The sequence below is a fragment of the Balaenoptera acutorostrata genome, chromosome 15, assembly GCF_949987535.1.
Source record: "Balaenoptera acutorostrata chromosome 15, mBalAcu1.1, whole genome shotgun sequence".
NCBI lineage: Eukaryota > Metazoa > Chordata > Mammalia > Artiodactyla > Balaenopteridae > Balaenoptera > Balaenoptera acutorostrata.
The window spans coordinates 16117049-16134883 of NC_080078.1; the positions used below are offsets into that span (position 1 = coordinate 16117049).

At 46.1% G+C, this 17835-nt stretch overlaps 1 protein-coding gene across 2 annotated transcripts in view; it reads left to right on the forward strand.

Annotated features, from left to right (window-relative positions):
• Nucleotides 1-16201, forward strand: part of BCL7C (BAF chromatin remodeling complex subunit BCL7C) — a 38293-nt gene extending 22092 nt beyond the window's left edge. For both annotated transcript variants that reach the window (XM_057529460.1, XM_007186432.2), the window contains one exon: nt 9703-16201. In XM_057529460.1, the coding sequence (XP_057385443.1) occupies nt 9703-9903 (201 nt within the window). In that variant the 3' untranslated portion in view covers nt 9904-16201. The remainder of the gene's footprint in view (nt 1-9702) is intronic.
• Nucleotides 16202-17835: the final 1634 nt, after the last annotated feature.

Genomic DNA, 17835 nt, shown 5'->3' on the forward strand with positions numbered 1-17835 from the left:
GGAATGGAGCCCCCAGAGACCTGTGGGATACCATCAGATGTACTAATATACATATAATGAGAGTCCCAGATGGAGAGAAGAGAAAGGGGCAGAAAGAGTATTTGGGGACTTCCCTGGTGGTGCAGTGGTTAAGAATCTGCCTGCCGGGCTTCCCTGGTGGCGCAGTGGTTGAGAATCTGCCTGCTAATGCAGGGGACACGGGTTCGAGCCCTGGTCTGGGAAGATCCCACATGCCACGGAGCAGCTGGGCCCGTGAGCCACAATTGCTGAGCCTGCGCGTCTGGAGCCTGTGCCCCGCGACGGGAGGGGCCGCGATAGAGAAAGGCCCGCGCACCGCGATGAAGAGCGGTCCCCGCACCGCGATGAAGAGTGGCCCCCGCTTGCCGCAACTGGAGAAAGCCCTCGCACGAACCGAAGACCCAACACAGTCAAAAATAAATAAATAAATAAATAAATAATAAATAAATAAGAAAATCCTTTAAAAAAAAAAAAAAAAAAAGAATCTGCCTGCCAATGCAGGGGACATGGGTTCGATCCCTGGCCTGGGAAGATCCCATATGCCATGGAGCAACTAAGCCTGCACACCACAACTACTGAGCCTGCGCTCAGAGCCCACAAGCCACAACTACTGAAGCTTGTGCGCTCTAGGGCCCGCGTGCTGCAACTCCTGAGCCCACGTGCTGCAACTACTGAAGCCCTCACACCTAGAGCCCATGCTCTGCAATGAGAAGCCACCGCAATGAGAAGTCCACATACCACAACTACGAGTAGCCCCTGCTCACTGCAACTAGAGAAAGCCCACATGCAGCAACCAAGACCCAAATGCAGCCAAAAAAAAAAAAGAAAAAAGTATTTGAAGAAATAATTTCCCTGAATTTGATTTTTAAAAAAATTAATCGGGGCTTCCCTGGTGGTGCAGTGGTTAAGAATCCGCCTGCCAACCCAGGGGGCGCAGGTTCAAGCCCTGGTCCAGGAAGATCCCACATGCCACAGAGCAACTAAGCCTGTGTGCCACAACTGCTGAGCCTGCGCTCTACAGCCCACAAGCCACAACTACTGAGCCCACACGACATAACTACTGAAGCCTGCACATCTAGAGCCCATGCTCCGCAACAAGAGAAGCCAGTGCAATGAGAAGCCCGCGTACTGCAACAAAGAGTAGCCCCCGCTCACCGCAACTAGAGAAAGCCCGTGCGCAGCAACAAAGACCCAACACAGCTAAAAATAAATAAATAAAATAAATAAATTAAAAAATTAATCTACACAGCCAAGAAGCTCAAAGTAGGATAAACTGAGAGATTCACATCTAGACATATCATAATCAAACTGTTGAAAGACAGAGAATACTGAAAGCAGCAAGAGAAAAAACAAATCATCATGTACAAGGGATCTTCCGTAAGATCAACAGCTAACTTCTTATCAGAAACTATGGAGGCCAGAAGACAGTGAGATAACATATGCAAAGTGCTGAAAGAACAAAACTGTTAACCAAGAAATCTATACCCAGCAAAACAATCCTTCAAAAAAATAAAGGAGAAATTAAGACTTTCTCAGATAAACAAAAATGGAGAGAATTTGTTCCTAGCAGACCTACCTTACAAGAAATACAGAGGGACTCCTTCAGGCTGAAATGAAAGGACTAGACAGTAACTCAAATTCACATGAGGAAATAAAGAACATCAATAAAGGAAACTATATAAGTACATAGAAAAGACAGTATAAATATATTTTGTTTATAATTTTTATATTTTAAAGACAACTGCAAACATTATAAAACAATATACCCCAATAAAATAAAAAAAAAATAATAATTTAAAAAATAAAGACAACTGCAAAAAGCAATAATTGTAAAACTGTATTTATGGGCTTATAATAAATAAAGATGTAACTTGTATGACAATAATAGCACAAAGGGGACTTCCCTAGTGGTGCAGTGGTTAAGAATCCGCTTGCCAATGCAGGGAACACGGGTTTGAGCCCTGGTCCGGGAAGATCCCACATGCCGCGGAGCAACTAAGCCCGTTCGTCACAACTACTGAGCCTGCGCTCTAGAGCCCGCGAGCCACAACTACAGAGGCCCGCGAGCCACAACTACAGAAGCCTGCACACTGACAGCCCATGCTCCACAACTAGAGAAGTCACCGCAATGAGAAGCCCACGCACCACAACGAAGAGTAACCCCTGCTCACCGCAACTAGAGAAAGCCCATGCTCAGCAATGAAGACCCAAAGCAGCCAAAGATAAATAAATAAATTTAAAAATAAAAATAATAGCACAAAGGAGGAGTGAGAGAAGGGAGCTATATAGGAGCAAGTTTTTATATACTACTGAAATTAAGTTGGCATTAACATGAACTAGATTCTTTTTTTTTAATAAATTTATTTATTTTATTTATTTATTTTTGGCTGCATTGGGTCTTCGTTGCTGCGTGCGGGCTTTCTCTAGTTGCAGTGAGTGGGGACTACTCTTCATTGCAGCGTGCAGTCTTCTCATCACGGTGGCTTCTCTTGTTGCAGAGCATGGGCTCTAGGCACGTGGGCTTCAATAGTTGTGGCACGTGGGCTCAGTAGTTGTGGCTTGCAGGCTCTAGAGCACAGGCTCAGTAGTTGTAGCGCATGGGCTTAGTTGCTCCGCGGCATGTGGGATCCTCCCAGACCAGGGCTCAAACCTGTGTCCCCTGCATTGGCAGGCGGAATCTTAACCACTGCACCACCAGAGAAGCCCAACTAGATTGTTTTAAGTAGAGATGTTAATTGTAATACCCAGGAAAACCACTAAAAAAGTAACTCAAAAGAATAGAATAAAACAACAAGGGAATTTAAATAGAATACTAGAAAACATTTAACACAAAAAGAAAGTGGTAGTGGAGAAACATAGGAACAAAAAAGAAAAGAATTATAAATAACAAATAGCCAAATGACAGACATAAATCCTATCTATTAGCAATTACATTAAATGTAAATGGACTAAACACTGCAGTCAAAAGATAGAGAGGCAGGGCTTCCCTGGTGGCGCAGTGGTTGAGAGTCTGCCTGCTGATGCAGGGGACACGGGTTCGAGCCCTGGTCTGGGAGGATCCCACATGCCGCGGAGCGGCTGGGCCCGTGAGCCACAGTTGCTGAGCCTGCGCGTCTGGAGCCTGTGCCCCGCGACGGGAGGGGCCGCGATGGAGAGGGGCCCGCGCACCGCGATGAAGGGCGGTCCCCGCACCGCGATGAAGAGTGGCCCCCGCTTGCCGCAGCTGGAGAAAGCCCTCGCACGAACCGAGGACCCAACACAGCCAAAAATAAATAAATAAATAAATAAGAAAATCCTTTAAAAAAAAAAAAAAAAAAAAAAAAGATAGAGAGGCAGAACAGATTTTAAAAACCCAACATGCTCCAACTATATGCTGTCTTTATAATCAATGACATCAGTAGGTTGGAAGTAAAAGGATACAAAAAGATATGCTATGCAAAAGCAACTATAAGAGATGTGGAATGGCTATACTAATTACCAGACAAAACAGAATTTAAAACAAAACTTGTTACTAGAGACAAAAGACATTTTATAATGATAAAAAGGTTGATCCCTCAGGAAGACATTATAATTATAAACATATATGTACCTAAAAACAGAACCCCAAAATACATGAAACAAAACCTGACAGAATTGAGGAGAGAAATAGACAATTCAACAATAATAGTTGGAGACTTTAATACTGTACTTTCAATAATGGACGAAATAACTAGACAGAAGGTCAAGAAGGAAACAAATCCAACAATAGTGGAGTAGGTTTCCCATTTATTTCATTGCTAGGGACAGTGAACAAATACCACTGCCAAATATCTCTGCTAGCCAAGAAATCAGATTGCTTGGTGGTCCCTGCTGCCCTTTACAGTTAATGTGTCCACCTTATCTGGATCCCCTCATACCCACTGATAGCAGGGAGTCCAAATAAATGGTGATACCCCCTACAGTCATACCTGGCCTACAAAGGAGAATAACCAGAGCATGGTTATTTCAAGCATGGAGATGCTCCCTTCAATGTTTTAGCAAAGGAATTGTCTCTGGGTCCTCTCACTGAATACAGTTGACAGATTACACGTGATAAATCAGTCTATCACCCAAGCCTTTGGATTCTCTCTTCTGTGTGATGCCAGGAGAACTCTAGTATCTCAACTTCACTAAATGTAGACCACTATTAGGTCTAAATTTCAGTCAGCTAACCAAATAACTTCTTAGTGCCAACTTCAGGTGTGTGAGCTAGCACATTAAATATGGGATCTTTAGTAAATACACCCATATAAGTGAATGTGGCCCTATCTAGTGTTATATTCTACCCTCATTGGTCTAACACTCTTAGAATCCATTCTCACACACTCCTTAGGTTTCTGCCAACATATTAGCAATGTATTGCTATTCTTTTGATGTATTAGCTGTTTCTTCCTGGATCATGGTGTGTACCTGTCTTCCTGAAATGTGTTGAGACTTGACCCTTGTTAAAGGCTTAGAGGCAACAGGGTAGTTGTGGTGAATTTTGAGTGGAATGAGCACCCCCTTTCAAGGCATTTGCCCCAGGTGAGGTTATCACAGGGTTTTCAGACAGAGAACAGCTAGTCTCATCAGACACAGAAGAGCAAGCTACTTCCACTGGCAAAGGAGCCTCAGAATGACTTGGGAGTTCAATATTGTCTGCTTCATCTGATTCCAACCAGATGCACCCTTCCGAATTTCTGGACCTTATTCTTTCCTGATTGATGCCCTAGTTTTCCCATGACAAATTTGATAAGAGTGTGAATTCAACTGTCATTATAAATCATCAACTTACACAATTAAATTTTGTATTTGACTTTTAGCAATATCAGCTCTGGGCCTACATAATTAAAAGATAGTTTTAGGACTGTCATATAAGTATCCTGGTTCTCAGATTGTGACTTGTGCTGGAAGTTAAGAGACCCGAGTTTGTCATTTTCTCTCTGTAATCACCCAAGTGCACTGCAAAGAATCCATCCTACACCACAGGTCTGAGTCATTACTACTGCTGTAGGAGTCAAGGGCAGCAGCCAGTTGGGCTCCCAACGCATGAGCTTCAGTTGGCACCTCATCACAATCAACCACAGGCGACAGTCTGATTAACTGTGATGCCACTGCATACCATGGATTGCTGGCATCCCATTTCCCATTGGTTAGGAGCTCAGCACTGTGCTCAAACTCAAGGGTATGACCATATCATTGCAAAATCGCATCTTTGTGAGTCTTTCTCCTGGGACCACTCCCAGTACCAATTATTATATCAATCAAGGTCTAACCAGGAGAAAGAAGCCACAATGGGAAAGTTTAACATAAAGCATTATTAACAGGGGATTGGAATAATAGGGAATTGGCTAATTAGAGCTAAAGACAATTCTAAAGAATACAGAAACAGAGGTATTAAGATCAGCTACTCTCCCTAGGACTGAGATAGAGAGCCCAAGGAAGAGTCCTCTCCCACCAGGCTGAGATCCAGACTTCACTTGAAAGGGCGTAGCAGAGAAGTCGCTGACTGCCTCACCAATGGGACTTCCTGGAAATTTGCCCTCTGGGGTGTCATGCTAATCACGGAGCACTGCTGGAACCAAGACTGTAGGAAGTGTTCTCTACAGGAACCCAGTGCTGGAGAGAGCTTTGCCAGTACAGGGATCAAGCACTGTAGAAAGTCATACCATTGTGCAGTCAAGAGCTAGATGTATAATCAGGGAGAGCCCAGTGCTGGAGAAAGCTGCCCCAAGAATCAAGCACTGTTGACGTTAGAGAAAGTGCACTCGGTAAGAGCAGAGTGCTGGAGAAAACCAGACTGCTACCAAAGTCAAGTGTTGGAGAAAGCTTGCTCTGCCAGAGATCAGTGCTAGAGAAAGCCTCATGAGGTGCAAAAGAAGTCTGAAGTGTTGAGTCCACTCACTGCAAAGTCAGCTTGTGGTCTGGGGTCTGTGGTGACCACGTGGGGGTAGAGAGGGTGCGGCAAGGTGGTTGCAAGTTGGGGGCTGCGAGCTCCTCAAGGGACTCCTCACTTTCACACACATCTAAGGCAGGGAACCACTGGATGTGCCCCTGCAAAACTGTGCAGCAAGCGCAAGAAAAAAAACAAACCTCAACAGGACCAGGGCCAGGAAAATCATCCCCTTCCTCTTTCAATGTCCCTCTAGCGCCCTCTACTGACAAAGCTTAACTGCAAGGAGAAATGCATAAATAGTCCAGTCCAGTATCTCAGAGCAGATACTAGAGCCTGAATTTGGAGCTGAGAGGCAATAAATTGAAAACTGTCATAGTGGCAGAATCCCCACATAGGGTCTCTGACCCACAGACTGGGGACCAATATGGCAAGGAGGGCTAAGTGAAAGTCCCACTTCCTACAAAGACAGCAAACCAGTAAAAATACCACATCCCTGGGAGAAGTGCAGAGATTCATGCCAAAGAATTGAAAGAAGAGGGGTAGTGAGACCTATCACATACCCATTTAACCCGCCAGTCTGACCTGTGCAAGAGTCAGATGGAAAATGACGGTGGACCTTCATGAACTTAATCAGGTGACACTTCCAATTGCAGCTGCTGTCCCAAATTTAGCACCTTTCCCCTGGTATTTGGTATGCAGCTATCAACTTGGTTTTTCTTCCATACCAGTATGCAAGGTCCACCAGAGCGGTTTCCTTTTTAGCTGGCAAGGCCACCGTGTAACTTCAGGTGGCCTCAGGGCTCTGTCAGTTCTGCTCTGCCGTAATAGAGTCTGCAAAGATCTTAATCATTAACATCCCACAAAACACCACACTGGTCCATTATATTGACAACATTACTGGATCTGATGAGCAGCAAGTAACAAGTACTTTAATTGCCCTAATAAGACATATGCAAACTAGAAAGTGGGAGATAAGCCCCACTAAAGATTCAGTGAAGTTTCTGGAGATGCAGTGGCCTAGAGTATGAAAAGGTATCTTCTCCAAGGTGAAAGACAAGTTGCTCCTCATACAACCTACTCCCCCTAAAAGAGGCCCAGTGCTTGGTAGGCCTATTTGAATTTTGGAGGCAGTGTATCTCAACAATAGAGTCACCTGGGAGGTGCCAGTTTTGAGTAGGGACAAGAGCAAGAGAAGGCTCTGTGACATGTTCAGGCTGCAGTACAGCTGCCCTATCTCTTGGTATTTATGATCCCCCAGAGCCAGTGATACTCCAGCAAGCACCAAAAGCAGAATCAAAGCACAGACTCATAGGATTTTTGATAAGTGTAGGCTCATTTCTATAGATAACTATTCTGCTTTTCAGCAACAGTCTCTGGCTTGCCATTGGGAGTTGGTAGGAACTGAACACCTAACAAGGTGACATCAGGTGACCATGCAACCTGAGCTTCTCATCATGAATGGGGTGTTGTCTGACCAACCCAACCACGAGGTTGGGTGTGCACAGCAGCAATCTATCATCACTTGATATAAGAGACCAGGCTTGGAAAGGTCCAGAAGGTGTGAGCCATTTACAGGACCAGGTGGCTCCTGTTGCATGGTCTTCTCTCCCTCAATCACTGGCTATGACTTTCTGGGGTGTCCCTTACGCCCAGCTGACTGATGAAGACTCAAGCCTGTTTACAGATGAGTCTGGCTGATAGGCCGTTATGAGCTGACAGTGGACAGCTACAGCCCCCGCTCCCCAGCTGGGTGAACCTGGAGGACAGTGGTGAAAAAGAATCCTCACAGTGGACAGAACTTCGAGCAGTGCATTTTGGCTGTTGACTATGTCCGGCATGAGAAATGGCCAGAAGTACGGACCTATGCTAATTCATGTGTCAGATAGGATTTCCTTCCTTTTCAAGGCTGAATAATATTCCATTGCATGTATATACCACATTTTGTTTGTCCATTCATCTGTTGTTTCTATCCCTTGACTATTGTGAATAATGCTGCTATAAACATTGGTGTTCAAATACTTTTTTTGAGACTCTGCTTTCAATTCTTTTGGATATATACCCAGTAGCAGTGGAACTGCTGGATCTTTGAGGGCCCACCATAATACTTTCCATAGCAGCTGCACCATTTTACATTTCCACCAACAGTGAACAAGGGTTTCAATTTCTCCACATCCACACCAACATTTATTTTCTGGCTTTTCTTTTTTTTAATAGTAGCCATCCTAATGAGTGTGAGGTGGCATCTCGTGGTTTTGATTTGCATTTTCCTAATAATTAGTGATGTTGAGCATCTTTTCATATGCTTGCTGGTCAGTTTGTGTATGTTCTTTCGAGAAGTGTCTTTTCAAGTTCTTTGCCCATTTTTCAGTCGGGTTGTTTGTTTTATTGTTTTTATATTGTGGGAGTTCTTTAGATAGCCTGAATGTTAATCGCTTATCATAGAATCTAGGGATCTTTTTGATGAGACCTGTAGATCGGTATTTTTTAAAGCTCCTTCGCATGTCATCTCTTAGGAAATGAGACAGTGTGTTTAAGTTAGTTCTCATCAGGACAAATGGGTATATCATCCTATAGGAAGAGTGTTGAAATTTCCTACCTGGTTACTGTATGTATCCATCAGTGCTGTCCAGTCACGGTAACCCTGTTCTTCCAGGGTCACTGGACTCACAGTTCCCTGGGTCTGTTCTTTCCTCCTTGCACAGATAGAAATGAGTTCATATTTATGCCTTATAAATAGAGGAAGAATAGAAGAAACAAAATATCCATATATTAACACTCTCCTACTTATAAAAAGCATCAAAATTATACATATCTATTCTCATCACCTTTCTTTATGTAAGAAAGGTAGTACAACTACCTTTTTGAAGACTTGATATTAACTATACTTTTGGGTAGCTTAGGGTCTCACAGCCTTTCCCAGATATTTCCCTTAAGCATAACGATCATCATATTTTTTAGGGTGCTCAAATCGTTACAGCTTGGACAATGGCAGTCCATTTACTTAGCATCTTTCTCTTTGTAACACTACCCCTGATATCCTTGAAAATATCCTTGCTTTCTGGCCTCAACAGGATGCTTGTAGACCCATCCTGATTTTTCTTGTATCAAGAAATGGAATCCACTACCCTCCTAGGACTCCTGGTTATTTTAATGGTAAATAATATGACACCAACATCTGGGCATTAGGGGTATACATGAGAGTTAGTAGCGGGGTACTGGACCTCACCTGGTAGAAAGAAGTGTTCTTTTAGGTGCAGGTTTTTTGGTTTTTGTTTGTTTTGTTTTGTTTTTTGTTTTTGTTTTTTGCTGTGCGGGGCAGCTTGTGGGATCTTAGTTCCCCAACCAAGGACTAACCAGGGCCTTCGGCAGTGAAAGTGTGGAGTGCTAGTCACTGGACCACCAGGGAAGTCCCCATTACACGTTTATATTGATCTTTCCAATTTAACATATCGCTGCTGTGCCCTGCCTTCCTGGCGGTCTGTGGCTACCATGATGCTGCCCTTACTATTATCCCCACCCGATAGCTGAACAAACTGAGACTTTGTAAGAGGTTATGTAACTTGCCTGAAATCACACTGCAAATAAGTGTAGAGCTGCCCGGCTCTATCAAATTTCAGAAACTGAGCTCCCACAGGGCCCGGCCTCCACCTCTGCCCGATGTCAGAAATGCATCGTTTATAAAGACTTTCCACCAAGTTGCCCCACTTAGAACTCCCAAGGCGGGGTCTTCCTAGTCTTGGCTGGGGTGAGGAGAAGGGAAAACACTACAGCTTCTTCTTTCTTCACTGCAGGATTCGGGAGTGAGGATGACCAGGAGAGCCCTCCACGAGAAAGGCCTGAAAACAGAGCCCCTCAGGCGGCTCCTTCCCAGGAGGGGTCTCCGGACAAACGCCCGGCCCAGTTCTACGGTGCCTCAGGACCCCAGAGCTCCCGTGGGAGGAAGCAAGGCCCCGAGGGCACCGAGGACGACCCCCCAGGGGAAGGGGAGGTGAGCCGGCTCCCCAGGCAAGAGGAAGCCCTTAGGCTTCCCTTGGCCGCCCCAAGATCCAGCCACCCACCCGTGCCCCCGAGGGTGCAGAGAGCTTCCCAGCTCCACAGCCACCGCGGGATCATCGGGGGCGAGCGGCCCCAGCCTGACCCGAACCTAAGGCCACAGCACCCATCTGGCTCGCCACCGACACCCGCACAGAGCGGGCTCGACGACACCCCAAGTGTGGGAAGGGCTTCGGGCACAATCGGACCACATCGAGCGCCTGAGGACGCATCGTAGCCAGAGGGTCCGGAGTGGTGGGTGCGCGCCCGGCCTCCACCCGGGGAGGGGCTGCACGGGAAGCGCCGGGGCCTCCGCCAGCCTCCGGCCAAGGCCCGGGGAGGCAGCGCACGCGCAGAGACCCTGCGTCACACGCCCATCTCCCCACCGCCTCCCTCCTGCCTCCCCGAAGGCCCACGGATGCTCCGCCTGCGGGTGAGTTCCGTTGATCGCTGGAGGACCTGCAGCAAGACCTCCCGGCGGGGCCAGCCTCGCTAGTTCCCCGGGAGACCACGGGGCCGGAGACCTTCCCGCCCAGGCGCCCGCCTCGCCCACGTGGGGATGCGGAAGGTGGCCTGGGCTGGCTGGCGGGGAGCTCACGAAGCTTCTGGCACAACCCTGAGCCACCCCCAACAGACCCGGAAAATCCCCACCTGGAGAAGGCCCGGGGCGAGTGAGCCCTTTGAGCGGTTCCAATGGCCGTCACCGAGTTCTTGCTTGCCCACTCCACTGCTGGGCCCGTCGTACTACGAAATAATCACGTCTCCCATTGGTTGAGGGCTTACTCCGTGCCAGGCTTTGTGATTTATGGGAATGACCTCATTCAATCCTCACCACAGTCCTGTGCCATTGGGGTTCTCATTATCAGCATTTTACAGAAGGAGAAACTAAGTCTCAGAGAGGTTAAGGGACCGGCCCAAAGTCACACAGCCAGTATGTGGCAGAACCAGCATTCAGACCCAGGTCTGCCTGCCTGACTCCGCAGCCCGCCCCACGGCACTGCTTCTCCTGCCGGTACACGAGTGAAGGGTGCAGGTTTGACTGGACATCTGCTTATGAAGCATTCATTTTTCTCGTGGTAATTACCTAAAACACTTTTTATACTAAAGTGAGCAGATACTCCCAGGAATGAAAGTGAACATTTGTGCCAAGATGGAAATGCAACTTGAGACGTCGGAGATATTCCATGCCAAGGTCAAGGCTTCAGGCTCAGCCCCTTACTCCCTGAACTGACCTCTTCTCAGACCTCTGCCTTTGGAGGGATGTTGACCAGGGAAGCTCTGCTGCAGGGCCAGCTTCTGTGTGGAACCTTCCTGGAGGCCAAGAAAGATGGCCTCTCCCCAGTTTGCCATCCCACTGAATTGCTTAGGAAGGTCATCGAGTTTCTCTGGGCTAAGGTTTCTAAATTCCCCACACATATCAATCTAGGATTGGGGATTGAAAAATTAGAATTCTTAGGAATTCCTGAAGTCATGTTATTCTGTATTTTTCATAACTTTCTATATTTTTTTTAATGAGAAATAAACATTTAGTAGTAGTTACAAAGAACTGTAGGCTATAGCAAATATTCAAAACCAGGAAAATACCAGAGAACATTACTGGGTAGTATTTGGATAACAAAATGTTTAAACCTTCAACAAGATCAACTACACTACACAGAATCATGTGTTGAAATTGCCAATTTAAGGACTTGTTTCTAAAACTTTTTACTTCTCAGAACATCATTCATAGAATTTGTATAAGATATACAATACATGTAAACAGGTTAATATTTTAATCTGTGAGAATGACTCACTGTTAACAAGTAGGGCCACGAATACGTTTTTTTATTTGTTTGTTTGTGGCGGCTTGTGGGAACCTAGTTCCCCGACCAGGGATCGAACCCAGGCCCTCAGCAGTGAAAGCGTGGGGTCCTAATCACTGGACCGCCAGGGAATTCCCACGAATACGTTTTTTACATGGCAACAGCTACAAAAAAAAAGACTGATTAGTTGTGATCACTTACCTCCTATGTACTTTGGTCCCAAGTTCCAGAAATGTCTACCTTAACCTTGGACTCTGTGTCAGCGTTTCCTTCTCGTGCCGTGCTTTTTACTTGACATCAGTGGATTCCTTCAAACCAGGAATTCCTCGATGTTTATTATTAAGCATTCGTTCTCACAGGAGAATTATAATAGTTTTTCCTGTTTTCCCAATTTCTTGACTGATTATTTTTGGGATTCAGAAAAACACAAATTTCAGGACTTCCCTGGTGGTCCCATGGTTAAGACTCCACGATTCCACTGCAAGGGATGCAGGTTTGATCCCTGGTCAGGGAAGTTTTGTTTTGTTTTGTTTTGTTTTTTTCAGGGAAGTTTTGCATGCTGCGGGGTGCGGCCAAAAACAAAAACAAAAACAAAAATTTCCTGAAAATGGTCGGGAAGGACTTCCTGCATCAAAATGCTCTTCTGAGCTGAGTAGGGTTGGCAAGGCAAATATGCTGCAGAAATAATTATCCTGTATAGCATAAAGCCCAGTCACTGAAGTTTCATGGTTTCAGGAACCTCAGAATCAGAAGATCCAGTTATGGATTCCAGCTCTGCCAGTTCCTGGTTGTGAGACCTTGGGCAAGTCACTTTACCTCTCTGAGCTTCAATCTAATGGATAGAATGATACCTGCGAAATAACATGCTTGCTTTGTGAGGCGGTACTGAAGAAGGGTTAAAAGTGTGGCTTTGGAGTCAGACAGTCTGAGGTTTGAATCCACTGCTTACTACCTCTTTGATCTGGGGCAAGGTCTAACCACTCTGAGCCCCATTTTTTCTCTTCTGTAAAATGGAAAAACTGATTGAACCCATTTCATAGGATTTTGGTGAGTTCAAATGAGATCACCTATGAAAACACTTAACACAGAGCATGGTACACTGTGAATGCTTGATGTGTGTGGACCAGTATAGTTATTACCTGCTGTATCTACTACCTCACAGGGCAGTTGTGAGGATGAAAGGGAGGTTATATTGTGGAAGTGCTTTCTAAGCTGTGAAATGGTCATCCACACACTTCCCTTTCCTTCAGAGATGAGATGGCCAGAAGCTCCTGGCAGACATCAGTGGTTTCTCCCAGTAAGGAGCCCAAGAATACCTACCTGTACCCACAGAAGGTAGCTGTGTTGAGGAGGCAGTGTCACCATGGTTACCTGGGAAAGAAGGTTTAGTTGCCATCAGATAGGCAAACTCCAGCATCATCTGACTGCGGGCACACTTGGGGGAAAGCCAGTTTTCAGAAGGAAGCTTTGGAGAAAGGACAATATTTAACAGAGCCTGCCCACCATAGGTTTGTTTAATAGGGATCAAATCAAGAGAAGGGGGCGTGTAATAGAAGGGGTGAGGGGCTGTTTGACTGTTGTCTGAAGCCCTCTTATTGGCTGAACTTAGGAAACAATTCTATTAGCCGGAACCACTGCATCCTGCTCCTGCCATGTGTGCACTTACGATGCTCATTCATTCTTAGACTGTGGACAAAACACGAATCAAAGGGCTCTCCAAAGATGATCTTGTGTAATCCTGACAGCAGCCCCATAAAGTAAATACTAGCATTACTCCCGTTCTGTAGCTGAGGGCTTGGAGTCTGGGAAAGTTAAGTCCATCGCCCAAAGTCACAAAGCCTATATGTTGTGGAGTCAAGATTCAGACCAAGTCCAAACCCTTAGCCTCCGCCAGTCTTCCTCAACTCACTGGGTGCCAGATGCTGAGCTTGAACAAGGAAGAAGGAAACACAGACGTATAGGATTTAGTGCCTCAAGTGGCCTCCTCTCTTGCCTTCTGTAACAACTCTCTCTCCCCATACTATGCCTACTTTTCTGGACACTGTTTCTTTGCTTCCAGGGATGTTTTTCTCTGCTTAGCCCTTAAGTCCAGGTTTTCTGGGCACCATCCTTGGACTCTTTTCTTTTGTACAGGACTGTGAGAGACCTTTATGTCCACAGCTTCAGCTGCCAGTCATCTCTCCTATTTTTTATTTTTTAATTTATTTTTTAATTCTTTGGCTGCGTCATGCGATTTGTGGGATCTTAGTTCCCCGACGAGGGATCGAACCTGGGCCCTCGGCAGTGAAAGCGCAGAGTCTTAACCACTGGACCGCCAGGGAATTCCCCGTCTCTCCTAATCCAGACTGCCCCTCTGAGCACCAGCTCAATCCAGCCAACTGCCTCCTTGACATCCCCTCTGACGTTCCAGCCTCCCAACCGAATTCATCCTCTCCCCCTTAACATGCCTCGCCTCCTGAGTTCCCCTTCCTCCTTACCATGGCCTCCTAGTTTCAAATACTGCTGTAGTGGTGAGGAACCCTAGAAGTCTTCCTAGATAAAGCCTCTTGAGTCAGTTCTTGGGGTTGGAGAGGGACTGTGGGCTGTGTGTTTTGAGAGCTGCCATGGGTTTGGGGGTGAACTTGGAGGGTAGAATGCATCGTTTAATCAACTGTCTGCTAAGTGCCCGGCAGTGGGCCTGGTCTAATAGCAGGGGTGGAGGACACAATCATGAATGAAACAGACAGGATCCCTGGCTTCAGGGAGCTTTCAGGCCACTAGAGAATACGGACCTCAAGCAATCCTCCCCAAATACCAACTCTTACAAACTGTAACAAGTATCATGAAGGAAAAGTTCAGGGTGCTATGAAAGAACGTGGTAAATCTATACTGGGTGGGGGGAGGGGGTCAAAGGCCATTTGGAGAAAGTGACAATTACTATATTCCTGAGAACTGAGTTGAGGGAAGAGAATTCCACATAGAAGCAACTGTAGGTACACGCACAAAGACCCAGAGGTGGACGAGAACGCGGTGTGTTGGGAAAACTGAAAGGCAACCCGTGTCTATGGCTCTGAGTATGCTGGGGCATGTGGGCAGGACAAGACTGGCCTGGTTGGCTGGGGACAGTGGCAGGTGCCTTGTGGGCCATGGTAAGGAGCCTGGATTTTTTGGTTTAACTTTTTATTTGGAAATAATTTTGAAGTTACAGAAAAGTACGAAGGGCATCCGTATGTCCTCTACTCCAAACTCATCTGTTAAAAATTACTTGTTCTCCCTCTATATGTAGTATATACATGTGACTTTTATTCTGAACTATTTGAGAATAAGTTGCATACATCTTGTTCTCTTACCCTTAAATACTTAGAATTTCCTGCCCCAGTGCAGTAAAGATATCCACTTCACTAAATTTAACATTGATGCAATATGGTACCTAATTTACCATTCACTTTGTCAATTGTCTCAATAATATCCTTGATGTACTATTTTCCCCTCTAGTCCAGAATCCAGGCTAGAAACGATGTATTGCATTAAATTGTCATTTCTCTTTAGTCTCCTTTAATCTGGAATAGTTAGCCTTTGTCTTTTATGACATTGACATGGTGGAAAAATGCTGTCTTCCCCTTTAATAGAATGTTCCTCATTTGAGCTTTGTCTACTGTTTCTTCATGATCATATATGGGTTAAGAATTCCCGGCCAGAAGACTGCATAAATGTTGTCATATCCTTCTCAGTGTGACAGCAAGAGGCACACCATGTCTGTCTACTCCTCCTTAGTGATTTTGTCTGATTTCTCCAATCTCTAGTTTAAATTTTCCCCTCATAACTGATAAGCCGTCCGGGAGATACATTACAACCATGCAGCTGCCCTATTCCATAGATTATTAAATAGATGAGATTGACTGTCTCTTCATGATTCTTGCCTGAATCAGATCAGTCTTTATTACGATGGTTACAAAATGATGACTTCAACTCCAGGACTCCCTCCACTTGACATTCTTCTGCCTACTTATTTAATATTTATTATTAGTAGGGACTTTGAGATTTATATTATTTTCCAATAGTTTTATAGTTATTAACCTTACTTATTTTGGTGCTCAAATTGCTCCAGGTCTGGGCAGTGGGAGCCCCTTAAAACTAGAAGCCTGGTTTTTATCCCCACTTCAGTGGAGTAGCATGATTCTGTTTGCACATATGACCACCTTTTATTGTGTGACAGTGTGTCGTAGGGGCACAGACATAGGGAGACCTGATGGGAAACTCTTGTGTAGTTCAGGAGGTAGACGTGGCTTAGACTGGGGTGGTGACATATTGGATGGAGAGAATGGATGGACGCTGGAGGAACTTTGGTGGTAGAATCGGCAGGACTTAGCGGGTGCAGTTGGGGGGTGAATGTGTGAGCGGTCAGAGAGGGAGAAGTCAGGAGTGACCGAAGTGGCTGCGGGGATGGTGGAGTCGTTTACTGACGCGGGGAAGACAAGCAGAGTAAGGGGGTCGGGTGGGATGGGTATTTTAGACAGCTGAGTTTGAGATGTCTTTGACATCTGAGTGAAGGAGCCAAGTTGACAATTGAATATATTGTTCTGGAGCTGACGAGAGAAGTCCAAACCAGAAGAAAATTTAGGACTGCCACAGATGGATGATTTCTGAATCCACGGTCCTGGATGAAATGCTGTGAGAGGGAAGTGTAGAGGAGAGAGAGGGATCAGGCAGGAGAATCCTGAGGGAGTTCACTGTTTAGGGGTCTGGAGGTGCGCAGCAGGAGATGGCAATGGACGGGTCTGTGGGGTCAGATCCCATGGAGCCTGGAATGTCAGGCCAAATCCTGAAGGCTCTGGGAAAGCACTGAAGCGTTCTGAGTAGGGAAGTGAGTGACAGGGAATGATTTGAGTTTTAGAAAGATCGTTCTGAGAGCCAAGTGAGGATGATTTGGAAGGTCATGACAGTAGCTAATGTTACAGTTCTTTCTAAAGTAAATCGGTTTCTCTTTTGCCACTGGAGCTTGCTCAGATGGCCACATGCACCTCAATGTCCTCTCCTTGTCCATCTGGGCACAAAAAAAGATGATCCAAACATCTGCCCCAGCTGCTCTTATCAGTCCCAGGTAATGTGACAGCAAACCCCCATCTCCTTGCCTCATTTTGGCTGGAGGCTTTTTTTGGGGGGTGGGGGGTTTGAACCTTTTGAGCCAGGCAAAGTGTAGGTGTGCAGGGGATGGTCTCTGAGGGTGAGAGTCTGTTTAGGGACCGTGATCCTCTGACCCGGCCTGCTTTGAGTTTAGCGTGGTCTCTGTCCCCCGGGCAACTGCCCATTTAAACCTGTATGTTGTCCCCTCCCCACACCCACACATGCAGGGGGAGGTGGGTCACGTCTGGAAGAACATCTCAGTGCATCCTCTCCTTAGCAGGGGTGGTGCTATGCAGGGGACCTGCAGTTCTGCCCAAAGGGTGTCAGCACCTGTTTGGATGGAGACACAAACAACCAAAAGCGGACATTTTAAGAGGCCAGAGGGAGGGGCAGATGTTCTGGAAGCCCAGGAGAGGCAAGATTGTTTCTAGTTGGAGAAATCAGGAAAGGTCCCCTGAGAAGGTGGCATTTGAATCAGGCCTTGAGGGTAGAGGATTATTCAGTGGAAAAGAGGAAATAAAAAAAATCAAAGTCCTGCATCCCCATATTTTATTGACATTGTCAACACAGTCGTTATTGGTTGCATAAATATCCTGTTAGGCAGATCCTCCATTGTTAGTTCTCTGACTATTGGAATAATTCATACCAGGCCTCGTGACATTGGCTTGGGGCTTGGGGCTGGGCAGTGGGGACAGAAGCAACTTGGGACCAAATGCAACTCAGGAATCAGTGCTTGAGCCCACCCGCTCATTCCTCCATTCAGCAAGACCCACCACATCCCAGGCCCTGAGGCTACGACGACGATGAGGAGGCCGTGGTTCCTGTTCTGAAGACCTCACGTCGCTAGAAAGGGCGTCACAAGTGGAGAGAATTTATTGTAGGGCGCGGGTACATGCTGCCGTAGAGGCACAGCGCATACAAGAAGCGGTGCTGACACACAGAAAGTGGCTGAAGGGAGCTGAGGCCTTGGGAGCAGATGAGTATATC